Below are 19,931 nucleotides of genomic sequence, written 5' to 3'. Positions count from 1 at the left end.
TTAAAAAATCGCAGCTTAAAAAGATGAGCATGGGTATATGGAGTTGTGACCTATTGCTCTGTGCAGGAAAATAGTACCATCTCTACCCAAGTCACAGTGTTTGTCGCTCTTTAGAAACATGGGAATGACATTAGTGATTTCTACCTTCACCACAAAGTCAGTCAGCTGTCCAAAAAAAAAAATAATATTCAGCTGTCTAGTAGGAATATCCTCCATGGGGTCTGTGTGTCTGGGCCGGAAAATGCAAAAACCACTGAGAAGAAATAAATACAATTAAATGGCCTTGATTTGTCTTCTGTGCCTTTGTCTGTCTGGCACATTCAAGTCCGCAGCGGAGCATCTACATTTGGTTTTGGCTGTTCTTGTCTGCGAAAACCACAGGAAAAGGAAATGTAAAGCCCTCTAAAAGCTCAAAAAACATTGGCCACAGTAAAAATTACTGTAAAAATGGAAACATAAAGTTTATACTAACATTTTAAAATAAAATTAAAAAAAACTTGATGTGTCCTCTTTTTACATTGGTTTAGCTGAACCCACTGTTTTCATAAGGAAAATTCTGCCATCATTTATTCACTCTTTTTTGACTTTCTTTTCTCCATGGAATAAAAAAAAAGTTTATTTCTAACTGAATGCTGCTGTATTGAATGCCAAGCTGCTGTTTCCATACGGTAAAAAGTGAATGTTCACCAAAACTGTCAAAAAAATTTTCAAGGCAAGACATTCAGTGAATATACAGTCACACAGTGGCCGCAGAAATATATATATATATATATATATATATATATATGAAAAGAGCAACATGAAATATGAAGCATCTTCTTTTGTGTTCCATAGATGAAAGTAAGTTTAGAATGACATAAGAATAAGAATCGTCTTTTAGGGTAAGCAAATCATCATTCATCCCTTAAATGTCTTAACCAGGCGTCATTCTTTTGTGTTTCACACACATCTCCTCTCACACTACACACACGTCATGTATAGCCTCACTCTGTGTTCCCAACTATATTGAGTGTGTCCAACAGTCCTGGTGAATCAGTGTAGAGTCTTCGGGATGCTCCAGCGAGGTGGGCCATCTGGTCACTGCCGCCGGGCCCTTGAAGTGCTGTGAGAGAAGCCGCTGCGGTCGGCCATGGAGACTGGAGGTTTGCAGCACAGCACTTCCAGCCCTTGTGCTGACCTCAGAAAAGGAAATCTGGGTTGGAGAAACAGAGGGGTTGCTCCTGAGCTATTTCCAGAGCACTCTGCCTATCCAGTGCCACCCACGAGATTCCATATGACAGAGGAAGAGTCTGAGTGTGTGTGTGTGTGTGTATGTCAAGCCCCTCAGTTTGTACTCATTTTATAACATTTCTATGTAAGAACACTTGCATATGTACTTCAGAATTTGATAAAACAAAACTTAAAAAAATAAAAAAAATAAAAATGCCTATCTGTATTTTTTCCATTATTTTTGTCATAAGCATTTTAACGTTTTTGATAAAGTCGTAAAAAGCCATGATTCAAGCCAACAAGCTAGCTTTTATTTGAAGAAAATCATTTGAAAACTGGCCAAAAATATGTATTACATATAAGTCTTTCTAAGTGTTCAGCTGTATCCTGTTGCATTAATTCTTCAGATATTAAAAGCAGGGAAAATGTCTTATCAGTTATAGCCATTGCTTCTGCATTCTAAGTCTTGCATTCGAAAATGACACACACAAACCAGTATGAAGATGAGAAAGCCGACTCTGAAAGAAAAGCAAGCAATTTGGATGCTAAAAGAAAAGATGAAGTCAATTAGAACTATAGGAAAAACAAAGGTCATGGATAAATCAAGAGTTTGGAAACTACCGGCAATATCAGCAACCAACTACGACCTGATCAGCTGAGAAAAACAACAATAGTTGATGACAGACAAATCATAAAAGCTGTGAAAATGAACCCTAAGATACATGTCGGTAAAATCACCAACAACCTCCAGAAAGCTGGGGTGATGTTCTGTCAATCTACAGTCCGCAGGAGAATTTGACACAGAATTACAGAAGCTACACAGCAAGATGCAAACCTCTGATCACCACCAAAAATAGAAAGAAAAAACAAAGGTACAAAAAAGTAAGTCACTTGATATTAACTTCTTGTTCACTGAACTGTGTATAAAAGCAAATGTCACTCTCAGTCAAGCAGTTTGACTACAATATCTCAAAACAGAAGTCTTGCCAATAAGATTCAAAAATCTGTTTTTCTCTCATGTAAGGACATCCCTATTGCGCAATTAATATGATTTTCGAGCACACTATCATGGAGTTATTAAAAAATGAGCTAGTGTACGATATTTTATTCATATTGCCATTTTTACCATTGCCCAGTCTGTACTGTAATGCCCAGTTCTGTAGTCATGCTCTCCATACTGAATATACTGAGACTCTGTCCTCTGTCGTTTCACTCAGTTGCTTTGCACATACTGTAACAACAAAACCACAAAGTGAGTCTCAGCAAGTAACCATAAATCATAAATCACAGTCTTTTTTGACGCTACGTTTTAGTCTGCATACCTTAACCTAAATTTGTAGGTTTGTATTTTCTTTTCCACAACTGTATAAGCAGTCGCTAGTCCCTACTGTTGATGGATATGCAGAAGGGGAGATCACGAAGAGAAATATGAGGCTTGTGTTACAAAGCACGAGACACATCGCTTGGTTCAGATGAGCTCATGGGCATCTCTGTTTCAACAGACATCAGTCGTATTCTGTGGTTTTGTGGTTACTTCTTAGAACTACCTTTTTATAATCAGTGGAAGTCTGACTGTGAATCTGTAGTTACTTTAGAGACTGAAAAGTCTGAGTATGCTCTTAACATAAACGTGGACAGAAGTGACATTTGAACAGCAACTACAGAGCAAAGGCGATCATATTTTTTTTAAAAATCCCAAGCTCAATATTTATACTTATACTCCTTTCAGTTGACATGTAAACAAAACGTTGCTTTGTTACAGAATATAAAACAAAGTCTCTGCTATGAATCAAATTCTGTCAATTATACAACATGTCAAACAATAAATGTTGTTCTGGTGCTCTTTAAAATACAGTAAATACAGTATGTAAGTTGGTTTTATTTATTTATATATAATGAAATATTAGCTTCAAAATCATTCTGATGGTTCACTGACTTCTAAAGCCAATGATTTTTGTTTCTTTCCAAACATCTGTTACTGCAGTTTGTAAGTTTGGTGATAAAAGACGGATTGCTTTACGGCAGCAACACCGCACTCTATCCACTGTAATAATTACGACAGTGGATTTCACTCACTTAACTGTAGGGGGCTCCAAAGTCAGTTGCTTTAATGAGGCGTGGCAGGTCGCTGTGGCATGTATCTCTTTTCCTTATTAGTTATAGCACGAAATAAATATGAATGAACATCGGAAGGTATGTTGAAAGAAACAGTATACAATGACAGAAATGTATCGTGTCTAATGTAATCGCCCAGTTTCTGTTTTAACAGCGTAAATACGTCACGTAGGCTATTACAATACCAGGGTTTCTTGTATACAAACAATACTGGATGCGCGTGCATCCAGGAGGCAGAAAACTGCTATCTGTTTTGCCGAGTTCAGTAAAAGAACATTGTAATTAACGTAGATTTCGCATTGTTTGTAATTTCTTGTTGACTCAATAATAAATTGCAATTTCAGAGTTGGATCTGTTTGTTTGTGTTTCATATTAATATATATATATATATATATTGGCAAAACCATGCTTCCCCCTAGGCACGTTGAACATCTGACACCCAGCACTGGCTCGGTTGGTACAATTGACAACGCAACAACTCCTTGGCATTTTGACTAGCGACAACACCACCACCTAAACCATGTACTCCGGTACGAAGATCGCGGGTCTTTTGCCTCTTAGTTGCGTGCGCAAGCAGTGATGACGTCGTCGAGAAATCCATGTATATGTCACTTACCTCAGGTGTCCAAAGTTAGTTAAGTTAGTTATGTGACGCTAACAATGGATGACAGGAGGCAGATGCAAGTAAAGGTAGTTTATTGACAGGAGGTGTGATGGATGAATGCTGGAGAGTGACGCAGGGACCACGACGGCAGCACAGACAGGTGAGTAGGTGATTTGAGTGCGTTGGTAGCGATGACGGTGGTGGTAGATCGGTGATAGGCGGTGATAATCCGTGAGTGACTGTGATAATCCAATGAAGACCGAAACAGGAAACTGAGCAAGGACAGGAACACAGGAGCACGAACAGACATCAACACGAGGACCTCAAACAATGATCTGACAAACAGGAGACGAAAGACAGGGCGTTAAATAGGCGGTTGGAATTAGTTGCACCCAAATGAACCAATCAACATGACGTAACATGGCTACAGCTGGAGACGGTGCATACGCGAACCGTGACAGTACCCCTCCTCCTAAGGACGCCTCCTGGCATCCCCAGAATCTCTTACCTGTCGATTGTAATCATCGATAAGGGAGTGATCCAGGATGTCCCTAGCAGGTACCCAACTTCTCTCCTCCGGACCGTAACCCTCCCAGTCCACCAAGTACTGAAATCCGCGTCCCCTCCTTCTAGAGTCCAGAATGCGATTAACCAAATAGGTGGTCTCCCCATCTACGAGACACGGCGGGGGAGGGACCGGGGTAGGCGGATTAATGGGAGAATGAAATACGGGCTTAATCTTGGACACATGAAAGGCGGGATGAATTCTCCTGTACGTAGGAGGGAGTTTAAGGCGGACTGCCACCGGACTAATGATTTTGGTGACAGTAAACTGGCCAATAAATTTGGGAGCCAATTTATTAGATACGGAACGGAGAGGAATATTCTTGGTAGAAAGCCACACCCTTTGACCCACGACGTATACGGGAGGCCTAGACCGGTGGCGATCGGCCTATGCCTTGGTGCGCGGCCCCACTTGGAGTAGAGTCTCACGGGCTCTGGTCCAAGTGCGGTGACACCTCTGGACGAAGACGTGAGCGGAGGGGACCGCAACTTCGGATTCCATACTGGGAAAAATAGGTGGCTGGTAACCAACACTACACTCAAAAGGAGATAGGCCCGTAGCTGATACTGGTAAGGTATTGTGGGCGTACTCCACCATAGATAATTGTTGGCTCCAGGAGGAAGGATTCTTGGAGACCAAACATCGCAACACCCTTTCCAAATCTTGGTTGGCTCTCTCGGTTTGACCATTGCTCTGGGGGTGAAACCCTGAGGACAGACTTACAGTCACTCCCAGTAGTCTACAGAATTCTTGCCAAAATTTAGCCACAAATTGGGGTCCCCTGTCGGAAACCACGTCTATCGGGAGGCCTTGTAAACGAAAGACGTGGTCTACGACGGTCAACGCTGTCTCCTTGGCTGAGGGTAATTTGGGCAAGGGAATAAAGTGGGCTGCCTTCGAGAACCGGTCCACCACAGTTAAAACTACCGTGTTGCCCTGGTAGGGAGGGAGGGCGGTAATAAAATCTAGAGCGATGTGGGACCAGGGTCTCGAAGGAACCGGCAGCGGTTGGAGAAACCCATCAGGGGGCCGATTGGACGTCTTACCAGTGGCACAAACCGAGCAAGCCAAAACAAAACTGTGAATGTCGCGAGCCATAAGTGGCCACCAGAATCGTTGCTTGACTAAAAATCTAGTACGGTTAACCCCTGGATGGCAAGCTACATTAGAGCAATGTCCCCACTGGATAACGTTGGACCTTAATCCCTCCGGCACAAATAAGCGGTTCGGTGGGCACCCGGGCGGAGGCGTTACCCCTTCTAAGGCCGTTCTGACCTTCGATTCGATCTCCCATGTGAGAGTGGAGACCACTAATGTCTCAGGAAAAATACACTCAGGAGTGGACGGGCGTTCGGAATGGTCAAAAACACGTGACAAGGAATCGGGTTTGATATTTTTGGAACCCGGGCGGTACGAGATAGTAAAGTCAAAACGTCTGAAAAAAAGTGCCCATCGAGCCTTCCTGGAGTACAATCTTTTGGCAGTGCTAATGTACTCTAAATTCTTGTGGTCAGTCCATACTATGAAAGGAACCCCCGATCCCTCTAACCAGTGTCGCCATTCCTCCAATGCCATCTTAACTGCCAACAATTCTCGGTTACCAATATCGTAATTTCGTTCTGCCGGAGATAAACGATATGAAAAATACGCGCAAGGGTGGACCTTGTCGTCTAAGGGAGAACGTTGAGCTAACACTGCTCCTACCCCCACCTCTGACGCGTCGACCTCCACCACGAACTGACGTGTAGGGTCAGGGGTAATCAGAATAGGGGCTGAAATGAAACGGCTCTTCAGTTTGGCAAACACAGCCTCAGCTGTGTCTGACCACCTGAACGCAGTCTTGGCGGGGGTCAAGGCGGTCAGAGGTGCGGCTAGTTGGCTGAAGTTGCGAATGAAACGCCGGTAGAAGTTAGCGAACCCCAGAAACCTCTGTAGGGCCTTACGGGAATCTGGGCTTGGCCATTCTACCACAGCCTTAACTTTCTCAGGATCCATGTGTATTCCCTCAGTCGACACGATATACCCCAAAAATGGAATTGACTGTGCATGAAACTCGCATTTCTCCGCCTTGACCAAAAGACCATTCTCTAGCAACCTCTGAAGCACTCGTCGGACGTGCTGCACATGTTCCTGGAGAGAGGAAGAAAAAATCAATATGTCGTCCAGGTAGACATAAATGAACTGATCGATCATATCTCGCAGCACGTCGTTGACGAGTGCCTGGAAGACCGCTGGGGAGTTGGAGAGCCCAAAGGGCATAACCAAATATTCAAAGTGCCCTCTGGCGGTGTTAAAAGCGGTCTTCCATTCAGCCCCCTCCGTGATCCGAACCAAATGATATGCATTGCGTAAGTCCAGTTTTGTGAAAATGGACGCTCCCTGCAACCCCTCGAAGGCCGAAGACATCAACGGCAAAGGATAAGTATTCTTTTCCGTGATGTTGTTCAGTCCCCGGTAATCAATTCAAGGTCGCAGTGATCCGTCCTTCTTTCCCACAAAAAAGAACCCCGCCCCCGCAGGAGAAGAGGAAGGGCGGATGAATTTAGAAGCTAGAGAATGGGTCTTAATATGTAGAGGAAAAACACCCAATCTGGCAACACCAACCACCAGTGTCGCACCGCCATCCGCCGCATGCGTGACGCGTCATCAAAAAAAAAACAGCAAACGACAGCAGCATGTAGCAAGAAGGCGTATGATCATGTAAAATAATTTTATGATGTTTATGACAAGGTCGGTGAGAATGGGAGACAAAGCATTAAAGCAACAATGGGGAAATGCTGTCCCCTCAATGCTAATGTAAACCCTGGTTGGATAAGGATTCAAAATTGGATATGAAGATGAAATCTGACGCATAGCTTCATTGTTAAAACTGATAAAATAATTGCTGTCTGTGATTCTATATGGGCTGTGGCAATAATTTTGAAAAATAATAGCTCGCAGCAACGTAGGCTATGGAAAAAAAAGAACTATGAACTAGTTCATTTTTAGAACTGTGAACTTTAGTTCAAAATTTTGTAGTTTGGACTATGAACTGAACTAGTTCATTTTAAAATTTGTGAATTGAACTTTGAACTAGTTCATGTAGAAAGTGAACTTTCCCAACACTGCTGCTGACCATAGACTGTATAAAAATATGGACGTAGTGTCCGTGACGTCACCCGTAGACTACTGAAGAGAGTTTTTGTAGCCTAAAGTGTGTAGAGCGGGCCATCGCCATCTTGGCAGCGCGTCACCGCGACTCTCCCGGACAATCAAAAATGGGCAAAAAGGCGGGAGCTAGTTGCTGTAGCCACGCCCACCTAGCGCGCCGGCAGTATCAGCAGCGGCAATCTCCCTGTCAGTCAAGTGGCCACGCCCTTAATTATGCAGAACTTTAAGTCTTAATATAATTTAAACAGATGAGTTATAAAAAAATTCACCCCCCTCACAGTTGTCATGAAGGGCAAAATTAGCTATTTAGACCAAAATTATTTTTTGAACCAGGCTGTAAACATGTTTTTTCCTGCTGTAAAGTTGGGCATTTTAACATGGGGAGTCTATGGAACTGACTCCCTTTTGCAGCCAGCCTCAAGCAGCCAGTTGATGAATTGCAGTTTTAGTCACTTCCTTATTGGCCTCACGAGAGAGAGCGGGAGGTTGGCGCTCGCTGCTGACACTGCCGTCGTGCTAGGTGGGCGTGGCTACAGCAACTAGCTCCCGCCTTTTTGCCCATTTTTGATTGTCCGGGAGAGTCGTGCGGTGACGTGCTGCCAAGATGGCGACGGCCGCTCTACACACTTTAGGCTTCAAAAACTCTCTTCAGTAGTCTACGGGTGACGTCACGGACACTACGTCCATATTTTTATACAGTCTATGATACGAACACATTTGCCTGAAAAAGTGCGGGGGACGAATTTCCGTGATGATAAAAGTTGGGGGGGGGGCACGTCCCCCGCGTAATCTAGCCTACGCCCCTGGCTCTATGAACAATGAATGCATGGCAAAAAAGAAAAAAAAAGTCCCTGGACATCGGATTTTTTTTTTTTTTTCTTGCCATAAGTCTATACATTTTGTTACATCGATCTTTACTATAGTGATGATTTTGACTTATGTCTGTTCTAGAGACCTTACAATTTTTGGATAAAGCTCTAAATGGTTTTCTTTTGGAAATATGTTTCAAATGAATCCTGAATCGATTTATGACTGTAAAAGCATATCGGTGTGTGTCACAATCGCAAAAATTGATCAAAGAAATCGCGATAGGTTTTTTTTTTTGTCCATATCACACAGCCCTAGTTCATTCAATAAATACAGTTAACAATCTAGCTTCTTAGTACTTAGTTATTAACCCAACAATAGCGGGGTCAGTTAATTGTTTTGAAGTGGGCCGCGCAAACATATGTGTGTGGTTGTGTGGGCCGCGAGCTGAAAAAGGTTGGGAACCACTGCCATAGGCTGATATCAAACTTAGCTATTGGATTTAAATGTTTGGACTGTTGTTGTTAATTTTAACCTTTAATATTTTAGGTGTGTACCAACTGACAGGGTATAGTTTACAGCATTAGTTGAGAGTTTTTGTTTTTCCTAAAAAGATTATCTGTTCTCACCTGATGCATATCCAAATCAATCAACAAGATCAAGAGCTTGAAAATCGAATTTGATTCATGAAATCCTTCTAATTTCGCATTTATAATAAAATATGTTTTAATGTAGTTCAAAAGAGAATAATTTAAGAGAATTTCACTGGGGTATTAAATGGTTAATATTTGGCAACCTAGATAGTGAATTAGATTTCATATGAATGAAAACAAGGCTGTGAGCAGACCTACAATTTACAAAAAAATATTGAAAATACTGCCAAAAAGACATTTTCAGTTCTTTGTCAGCAAAAAAAAGCCAGCAGTTACTCTTTTTTTTATTTCAGACATGTACAGGTGTCTTAGTAATTTTTTCATTTAAAGTATCAACTTTGTCTCAAATGTTGCTCCTAAAATTCACTGGAAGATATACAAATTTAGTGAATTGTTGATTTAAGAGATTGTAAGATTTTTTTTCATCTCTCTTTCTATCTATCTATTTATTTATTCATTTATTTATTTTTGCAGTGTGCCAATCATAATTGCCAACAAATGCGTGCGTGACACTGATTCTGGAATCATGGAAATCATGTTTTTTTACGTGTCTTTATAGTCGATCAGGAGCCACCTCGCAGCTGAATGAAGTCCTGAATGAAGCGAGCAAGCCACCCAGGAGGACCTCCAGGAAGTCCTGTAAGTCTCCTAATGGAGATTTTTAGGTTAAAGTTATTTTAGGTAGCTTTGCTTAGAGGAAATTATAGCAGCAGTGGTAAATGAAGAGAGAGAGAAGGAGGAAGAAAAGGACAGGCGGTCAGTAAAGTGTATAATTTTCTCATTTCTTTCTGGAGGATGAGGTATTCCTCGAGAAGGCTTCATTAGATTTATGAAGCCTGTAGCCCAACCCACTGTCCCTAAATAAACAATGTCGGTCTTCTTTAGGCTGTGGAGACCACGGTGGGGGCTCGGTCTCTCCTGCTGTAACCCTTTCTGCACCCCTGTGTACATGTAATATAAACTTCACCTCATATACTGTCAATACTGTTTACCAGTTCACCCATCATCATGTTATCTTATAGGGTCGTTTTATCATCATTGTACTATAATTTTATGCAATCCTGCACAGTCATGTAGCTTGCTAAATACTCTCAAGAGAGGCTTGAATACATTTAGAATTTTGGCATAAGATCTTTTACCACTAGAAAATAATTTCAGCTCACTCCTGTGAGCTAAAATCACTGTTACCGTAACACAACAATGAATTCACTACATATTTCTGCTTTTAAGCCATGCATTAGTCCATTGATTTCAATTGTAAGTGCAAGCTGTCACTTTTGCTTTTGTAAAGAAACTGAGGGACAAGTAGATTTTTTTTTTTCATAAAGTCATAATGCTCTAAATGGTGTTCCTAGAGCTTAAGTTATATTGAACTTGAACATTCCTTGATCCCTTAGCATCATTATGCTGTCTCTTTCAGCTTTAATCATAGCCTTTACAGAGTTTACGTTCTGTCTCTTTTTCGGTAATGTTGTGCAAAAGCGGCTTCTTTTTGGATATTTTTTTACTCAGGTTTTGCTTTGATCTCTATGACAGCTGGAATTAAGCTCATCAGCCTCTTGAATGCCATTAAAAGAAGAATAAATTTCACCTTTAATCTAAAAAAAAAATCTATCTATCTATCTATCTACAGATAAGATCATTTGTGCTGTCAAACACATGGGACTCAGTTTCTACAATTCAGAGCGATGTTTTGGCAAACAAAAACTTATAAGCAGTTATTTTAACAAGACTTTTCTCTGTCCCACAACACACTGTGCTATGCGACTCCCAGTAGCACATATATAAAACAGCAGTGAATGACATTAATAATGAGTACTGAATGTCTTTGGCTCTATTCCAAATCTAGCGAGCTGTCTTCGACTGATTTATATCGCTCTACATGGGTAACAACTCAAGCAGTGGCATATGAATAGTGCTTTTCATTTGAGGCTTAACTAACAACTGAATTCAATAGAGTGGTGCAAGGATGGCATATATTTGTAGGCCCAAACCTGGAAATGAGTTAGCAGTTTAGTGAAGAGTTAAACGGATTCACTCTCAAACCTTATTGTGTTTATATCCGTGCTCGTGTGTAATACTGCAGTTTTCCAGAAGCCAGTGGAATGTTGTCAGTGTTGAATACTGCAACGCTCTATAGGGTTTGATATTAGAAATTTGCTAATCTAATGCCACAATACTCCAGCACTGTTTCCTAATCAGAGGCAACACAATAAAAAAAATTGTCCTAATCCATACTCTCTTGCACTTTTTTTGAGAATGTTTACTGCTCCTTACCTTTCTACAAAAACTGACTCTGAGAAAGGCTCAAGAATTCCAATGTTCCTGTACTCTAATGTGAACATTTCAAATTCAAATCAATTAGTTTTTAATCAGTGGCAGTGCTGTCCCCGACCTCTTTAAATCATCATTGGTCCAAAATGACACTTTTTATAAAGAGTGCATAACTTTGCAGTGTGCCTTGTTATACACATTCTTATAAGACCAAAAAAATAATAATATGTACCCAATGACACTAGCGTTCTCTATTCTTTTTCTATTCTATCTAAAAAAAAAAAAAAAAAAAAAAAAAAAAACATTAATAACTTGATCCTCTAACACTAGCTCATTCTATACTCTTTTTATTATTTTTATTTATTTAAATAAAAAAAGTGTCACAGCACTTATATGCTTTTTTGTTGGTTTGATTGCTTCTATTGTCCTCAAGTCGGTCTGGATAAAAGCATCTGCAAATGAAAATGACAAAAGACATTTTATGTTTTTGTTGTTGTTTTTTGCCTTGACTCTTTCACTTTTTTTTTTCGCTGAGTTTGTTGCTGTACATAGACAAAAAAAAAATTAATCTACTTCAACTTAAAAACCTCAGTTGCTGCCTTATTTTTTTATTCAAATTACCTGTACAAGTCAACTGTACAACAATTTTTTTGTTTTTCAGTTATATTAATCTTAAAATCCAGTTGAATCTTATTGAAACTTAAGTTAAAATTATTTTATGAAACGAATAAAAATTTATACATATTGTACATATATGTATACTTTTTTTTTTTGCAATATAATGGTATTAGCTTGTTTGTGAAGGTTACAAAAAGTACAAATCTTAGGAGTGGAGAGTGCTCGTATGGTGCCTTAAAATGCTGTCTATGTAGGCAGCTTACTACGTTTTGAAACAGATGAATGAGCCCCTGCTGGAGGGATCATGGAGAGAGAGAGAGTAGGGGGCAGAGCTGTGTAATTATGGGCCCTGTGCTGCAGCTAAACTGGCCTGGGCGGTCTCTGGAGCCAGTGGGTCTGGCACAGGGAGGTCTGGCCACAGACCCCAGTGGTGACGGCACAGAGTCTGGGACGAGTCGCAACACCAGCCCGGGTTTGGAGCATTCCACACATAACCCTCCTCCTTCCTCTTCTCTCATTCCAGCCCTTTCCAGCTGTACCAGACAGAGAATTCTGCTGCGTGTTTGTGTGTGTGATGAACATTTATGTGTGTGTTTTGGCATGCAGGTGTGAATGTTTTTATGTGCATGCACATACATACATACATACATACATATATATATATATATATATATATATATATATATTTTTTTTTTTTTATTATTATTATTTTTTATTTATTTTATTTTTTTTCATGCCTGTTTTTGAAGTCTATGTGTCACATGTCTCTCGGGAATTAGATCTAGACTTGTCTGAATTTTATGGGGAGTTTGCTGGGACAATGGTAGAACATACCATACAAATGGATTCTGTTGAAGTCAACATGAAATCGTATTTGCATTTTAATTCAATGATGTGTCATTTCTGAGGATATGCAGTATAAAATGTAAGCAGGGCCTTAGTTTTATTTATTTATTTTGGGATGCTGGAAATTATGGTCACTTTGGATGGAAAATTATGGACACTTAATTTCTGGCAATATTGTTGGCTTTGCACAGGGACTATTTGAAGATAACTGATCATAAGTTGGTTGATGACATCAATGAACTGACTTTAACTGAGAATTGACTGTTTACTATTGTCCTCCTACATTATCGAAACTATTTTCCTGTTTAACACTGTAAAGCTGCTTTGACACAATCTGTATTGTATAAAGCACTATATAAATAAAGGTGACTTGAGTTGACTTGGTGTAGAAGGGGAGGGGCTGAAAAATAAAAGACCTTGGTGACGTCAGCTGAAAAGAAAAGTTAAAATTTAGAAACACAATTGGTATTTATTTATTTAATTCTTTTTGCAATAACTTACACAAATAGACTCTTTTCACAGGGTGTGATGGCATGTCATTAACATTGTTAATCTAGCATTTCATTTAAAAAAAAAAATTAATGTACATTTATAGCACTATAATTTGTTTTATAACCATGGTGAATTACAGAATACTGGTTAATGCTGCTGTGTTTTTAGTGACTGAGGAACTGACAACAAATTTGACATCTTTCTTTCTTCTAACCAATGTAATCAATTTCTTATTTTTATTTATTTATTATTTTGTTTTGTTTTAGGAAATCGTATACATGTGTGATCATTTTCCATTGCTATTGGTGTAAATGGGAATGCAAAAATGATATTTGTTGTAATTTCCATTCAGCACGATAGAAGTTTACACAACTATAGCAACTTCTATTTCTGAGAACCCTGGAAATGCGAAAAGGGTTCATACTTGCGTGCACTGAGACTAATACTGCATCCAGATATGCATACTTGCCTGAGTAAGTGGAAAAGCAGTGTGTGAAGAGTGGTTCGTTTGAATTCCCAGTATTTAACAAAATTGCCTGATTTCCTGCTTTCTACATGATTCTGAGGTGTCCATCCAGTGGACACTTTACTATCCCATGTGGCTGAAACCAATTATTACCTAATCAGCTAGGATGTTCATTAAAAAGTAAAAGGGAATGGTATTTAACCTTAAAACTTTAATGAGTCTGGTGCTATTATTATAACCTTGCAGTGCATGAGAAGTCAGGCGTTAATCCGTAAAATCTCATAATTCATATTTTGTATGCTATTTTCACAAATTATTACAAACATGGTGAAGTTCAAGTGTGTGCGTGCTAAAAATGTACAGTGCAGCTAACCTATGTGGCAGGTGTGTGGGCCATGAAGCTTGGTTTCATTCTACACGCCAAAAACAAGATCAAACAAGGCGACCCGTCAACAGTCATCTATTCGTGCACAGCTCAGAGCATTCTTATCAACACCTTCTCTGTCCCATAATACCAAAACACACTCACATTGTTCTTCTTATTTTTTAAATGTTTAAGCCTGTGGGAAAAGAATACAGCTCAACAAACTAGGGCTGGGCAATATGGCCTAAAAAAAAATCATACCATATTTTTCACAAAAAAATCGTATTTATGATTTAAATTGATCCCGACTACACATTCGAGTTAATCGATACAATCGATTTATCACCCAGCCCTACAACAAACTCAATTCTGCTGAGATATTCTCAGGTTATCTAAGAGATTCAGGAGCTTGTGGTTTACCAATTCAGCTCAAATATAGGATAAACGTCAAGGTCGAGATCAAAAATCCAATCCAAATGCTCTCTGCTGGAGATCTTTTAGACGGGCTTGTCATCTTGAATCTTTATTTGGGTTGTGGCAACATGGTGTAAGAAAAGAAAAACCTTACAGCTCATGGTGGGAGAGAAGGAGAAAGCATTGCTAAAACTGGGCAGATAATATCTTGCAAACTTTCCAACAACGTGTATTGTTGTTGGCGATGAGGGAGAAATGAATAAATAAAGCAAGTGGCAGTTAATTGTGCACAGCGCACAGCTCAGAATACACTGTCCTTAGTTCAAAACACATTTATGCCGGTTACACCAACATTAGTCAGTGATCCATATCATTTGTTGTGGCAACAGCAACAACACTACAGTCCTTTAAGTGATATATTTTGTGGTTCATCATCAAAAGATCTGATGACTGTACATTGGTCACTTTCTTGGGTACACCTTGCTAGTACCGTTTTGTACCCTCTTTTGTCTTCAGTACTGCCTTAATTCTTTGTGGCATAGATTCAACAAGGTGTTGGAAACATTCCTCAGAGATTTGGGTCCATATTCACATGATAGCATCACGCAGTTGCTGCAAATTTGTCGGCTGCACATCCATGATGCGAATCTCCCGTTCCACCATATCCCAAATCTGCTCTACTGGATTGAGATCTGGTGACTGTGGGGGTCATTTGAGTAAAGTGAACTCATTGTCATGTTCAAGAAACCAGTCTTTGTTACATAGATCATTATCCTGCTGGAAGTAGCCACACTGTAAAAAAATTCCTGTAGAAATTACAGTAACTTACTGGCAGCAGTTTGCCAGTGACTTACTGTAAATTAAACTTACAGTAAAAATACTGTATTCATATTTACAGTACCATTTAACTTGCAATATTATTTTTTACTGTAAAACACAATGTTCTTTTCTTCATTGATATATTTTAATACAGTAACAATATTACTTTACACTGTGAAATTTACTGTAATTTGTTGTCCACTTTTACTATGTATTGTAAAACTGTACAAATTATTGTATTTCAACAGGTCTCAGTAGTAAAAACTATAAAAAGAAGCAAAAGACTGTTTAACTTCTTTTATTGGTTTAATTGTTAAATTGTAATACTTGATATAACATTTTAATATTCCTGCAGATTGTACTTTCAGTTTTCCAAAAACCTGAAAACATTTCATTAATACATCAAAGTTTCATATTAAGAGCATTTTAAAACAACAGACATGAACAGATTCAGTCACAAGAACAATCTTAAAAATTTACAAATTCAGAAAACTCCTGTGTAGAATGTATTTGCTCTTAGTAGCTTAATAGTTTTGCCAGCTGAAATCCAGAAACTCCTTAATGAAGGAGGATACATGAGGGTTCGGGCCAGAGTTCTTCCTTTGTACCATATTCCAACTTCGTTTTCTGACCTGGAACTTTGAGGAGCACTTGCTGTTGTCAGGGTTAATCCTCACAATGAACCTTTACATAACAGAAAAAATTGTTAGATCATTTGAAAAATGTCTAACAAAACAACCAAATACTCACAACACAACCAAATACAGAAATGCACTGTAAATGGCACTGGAAATATTTCCAGGGGACCCCAATAAGTGACGAACCCGGATGGGGCATGTTTAGTGCTCAATGTCTACTTTTTTTTCTTGCAAAACATACAGAGATGACACGTTTATGACATACAACTTTGTATACAATATACAAAATGTGAAAATAACATGAGGGTAAGATATTAATCTATACATCAGTAACATTGTAAAAAAAAAATGGTAATGTTATGTTTAAATAAGTTTCATAGGTAAGAAATGTAAGGTAACGTAGGGTCCAAAGTTGAAACAGCAATTTTTAAAGTTGAGACACACAGATTAATAAAGCATATTACGAATTTTCTTTTGTATAAAATGTATTTATTTGCAAAAGTTATGTTAACAGCAATAAAAAGACATTTATTAAATTTAAATAAAATTACATTTATGCATTTAGCAGACAAAAGCGACTTACAGTGCATTCAGGCTATCAATTTTTAGCTATCATGTGTTCCTGGGGAATCGAACCCCCAAACTTGCGCTTGATAGCGCAATGCTCTACCAATTGAGCTACAGGAACACTAAAAATTTATTTATGTCCTAAGAACAGCTATTCACCATGCTGCTTTGTCACGAGAACATCTCAGGTTAAAATAATGAGGAAATTACGTTGGCTAAATTCGAAATCGCCCCCTAAACATTCACTCATTTCTACATTAGTCCACTAATACAATACAGTTCATTTGAAGCAGTAAATGAAAACAAGTGAGTGAATTCGGACAGACGTTGATCGTACATTGGCATCACTGGCTCCCAATGCTGATGTACAGAACAAATGTAACATTTGAAGTAGGCATATTTTTTTCTTGATTGTTTAGTTTCTTTAACTTTATATTTCTGTGTTTGCAGTAAATGTGAGACTGAATGGCGGAGAGGCTTTGGAAAGTGCATGGGCATTCAGGAGCTGCACACGAAAACCTGAAGTTCGCCGTGTTTTTATGCCCTTTGGCATGATTAATAAAGGCGTATAATGTAAGTTCTTGTTTGGCCAAATTAATATAAGATATTCTGTGTCTTAAGACAAGTTAAGTTAGAACAAGTTCAATAAAACATTTTTATTGTATTTCTACAAGCAGAGGAGAATAGCCAAACCCAAAAAGAAACAAAGAAAACCCAATGTAACATTCATAAACTGTACACAATGGAATGCGCACGTGAGTGGGGCTGCAGTGCCATTTAGTGGTCGCTGTTTTTGTGCATGGATCTCAAGCTGTGTGTGTGTGGATTGGGCAAGGCTCAACGGAACGAAAGTCTCAAAATTCAAATGAATCAAATAGAATCGAAGAGACGTGAATGAATTCACGCGCGTTGCCTGATTCACAAATGCACATTTTAATCTGTACATGCACAAATTATGATCATTTTAATACAAACTATAATGTTTGTATTCACAAATATGTCTCTATTTGATCAAAATGCTGCACATTAATGTAAATCTTAACTCTGCAGACACCGATTGAAAAGAATTTTTGTTTCAGTGTAGTGACGCACATTCGCAAATTTTTCAAATCGTGTACACGTTCATGAATTGCACCGGGCCTTGTTCGTCAGTAGTTGTATGTGTGTGTGGGACATGAAATGCTGAAAACTGCAAAAATTAAGTCTCAAAATCCAAATGAACCGAACAAGATCGACTGGAACTAGATGTCAATTAGCTAATGCACGTGTGTCACCCGATCCACATATGCATGGATTCCTTTTTGCATGAGCAATTTATGATATATTAATGCAGAACGGAACATTTTTATTCGCAAACATGTCTGTATATGTACAAATTGCTACACAATCATTTAATCCCTAATCAAATTGAATGGCATTTGTTTGTGGTTCGTAAAATACATGTATAAAATTGATGTAGTACATTGATATTTTTGCGTGCATCTATTAATCATTTTGAGTCCAATTTCATCCCATAAACCCAAGGCAGAGACCCGTTAATGTTTATTTGTATAAACATTAACGGTAAACATAAACATCAAAATGTCCATATTTTGATGGTGAAACGTTCAGAAAAGGGAAAGGAAAGAAATATGAATGTTTGCACTGTGCCACTGTGTCACCACAACTCTCTCTAGCTCTCTTCACAGCATAAATGTGAGGTGACTGCGCGCTAAATGGCAGCGTTTATTTTAAAAAATTTTTTTTTTTGTTAAACCAAAGCTATAATATATGTAAAGTAAAAGTAGGGATATTTGTACACACCTTTGAAACTGACTGGTTCTTTTCGCATCAGTGTGTCTTGTTTTCTTCTTTCTCCAAGCGGAAATAAAAGCTTTTCTGTGATTGGTCAGGTTTCGCGCTCATTTATTAATTTTTTTACTGTATTTAGATTTACAGTAAATTTGAAATACTGTATTTTAGTGGCATCAGGGGGATATTAACCAAAATGTAACTTTAAAATACAGTAATATGCTGTATAACTGTCCTACAGTAAAATACATTTTTCAGTTAAATACTGTTCAATTTACAGACATTTCATACAGTGCATCAGAAGATGGGTATACTGTAGTCATAAAGGGGTGGACATGGTCAGCAACAATACTCAAGCAGGCTGTGGCGTTTAAACAATGCTCAATTGGTACCAAAAGTGTGCCAAAAAAATAGCCCCCACACCATTACACCACCACCAGCCTGAACTGTTGAGACTAGGCAGGATGGATCCATGCTTTCATGTTCTTTACGCCAAATTCTGATCCTACCATCTGAATTTTGCAGCAGAAATCGAGACTCATCAGACCAGGCAACATTTCAAAACTTCTGTTGTCCAATTTTGGTGAGCCTGTGCAAATTGTAGTCTCCGTTTCCTGTTCTTAGCTGACAGGAGCGGCACCCGATGTGGTCTTCTGCTGCTGTAGCCCATCTGCTTTAGGGTTCGACATGTTGTGTGTTCAGAGATGGTATTCTGCATACCTTAGAATATATAATGTTTGTAACAAAACAGTTGCAGGTAGCCATTGACTTCCATAGTAGGGAGAAATATACTCAGTGGCAACCTTTAAAAATTAACAGAAAATTTTGATGAATTAATAGGTATTTTAATCTAAATTTTCTTTCTTTCTTTTTCTTTTTTTTTAGTTCAACAAGGCAAAAGTACCTCTAAAACCCACCTAAGAACCCTTTGTTGGGAGTCACTGCACTAGGCAGCATGTATTTAAACTGTATTCAACTAAAATGAGACTCCACTGATGTAGTCACATACCTTTTCCTCTCTCTGCACTTTGTGTGGTCTCCCTGATATGGAAAAGGTTGAATTGGAACAGTCACAAGACTATTGGTAAAATGGATTCCTTACTGTCTGTGTAGAGGAACAACTCTGTTGCATTCTTGAAAACAACACTGGAAGAACTGCATTAGCACACTGGCTGCTTTTCCCCACTGCCTACGGTCATTGTCAATACATTATCTATTGTAAATGAGTAAACAGTCAATTGCGTTGTAAAGTATCAGACAATGAGTATTTTGTTTTCAGCAAGTCATGAAAATTAATTAAAAGATGCCTGGAGCTGTTGGTGTTAAAAAATGTCTCTGCTTGCCAAAAAAGTTCACTATCACATATGTTTTTGGATACGTTTGCACAAGGGATAAAAAAAAAAAAAACAATATGCTGCTTCCTAGTGACTTCAGTATTGATACATTATAGGCCTAATACAGGAACTATTCTACTCAGGAAAGAATCATATTTTGCTTAGAAACAATTTAGCCAAGTCGTAATGAAATGGCAGTAATGAA

The 19,931-nt window shown here is 38.8% G+C and overlaps 1 protein-coding gene and 1 long non-coding RNA gene across 2 annotated transcripts in view; one reads left to right on the top strand and one right to left on the bottom strand.

The window, feature by feature from the left end:
- Nucleotides 1–3,294: 3,294 nt before the first annotated feature.
- Nucleotides 3,295–19,931, top strand: part of LOC132120997 (homeobox protein Dlx4b-like) — a 100,825-nt gene continuing 84,188 nt past the window's right edge. Inside the window, exons 1-2 of the mRNA XM_059530199.1 lie at nt 3,295–3,402; nt 9,663–9,742. Coding sequence (XP_059386182.1) covers nt 3,389–3,402; nt 9,663–9,742 — 94 coding nt within the window. The 5' untranslated portion in view covers nt 3,295–3,388. The remainder of the gene's footprint in view (nt 3,403–9,662; nt 9,743–19,931) is intronic.
- On the bottom strand, nt 15,684–18,551 carry LOC132120996 (uncharacterized). The gene is made up of 2 exons (XR_009426193.1): nt 18,405–18,551; nt 15,684–16,080 (listed from the first exon to the last, which is right to left on the bottom strand). It is a non-coding gene; the product is annotated as an uncharacterized LOC132120996 (long non-coding RNA).

Source organism: Carassius carassius, chromosome 39, assembly GCF_963082965.1.
Source record: "Carassius carassius chromosome 39, fCarCar2.1, whole genome shotgun sequence".
Lineage (NCBI taxonomy): Eukaryota > Metazoa > Chordata > Actinopteri > Cypriniformes > Cyprinidae > Carassius > Carassius carassius.
The sequence above is the reverse complement of the archived record's forward strand: the minus strand, read 5'-3'. Positions and strand labels throughout refer to the sequence as shown.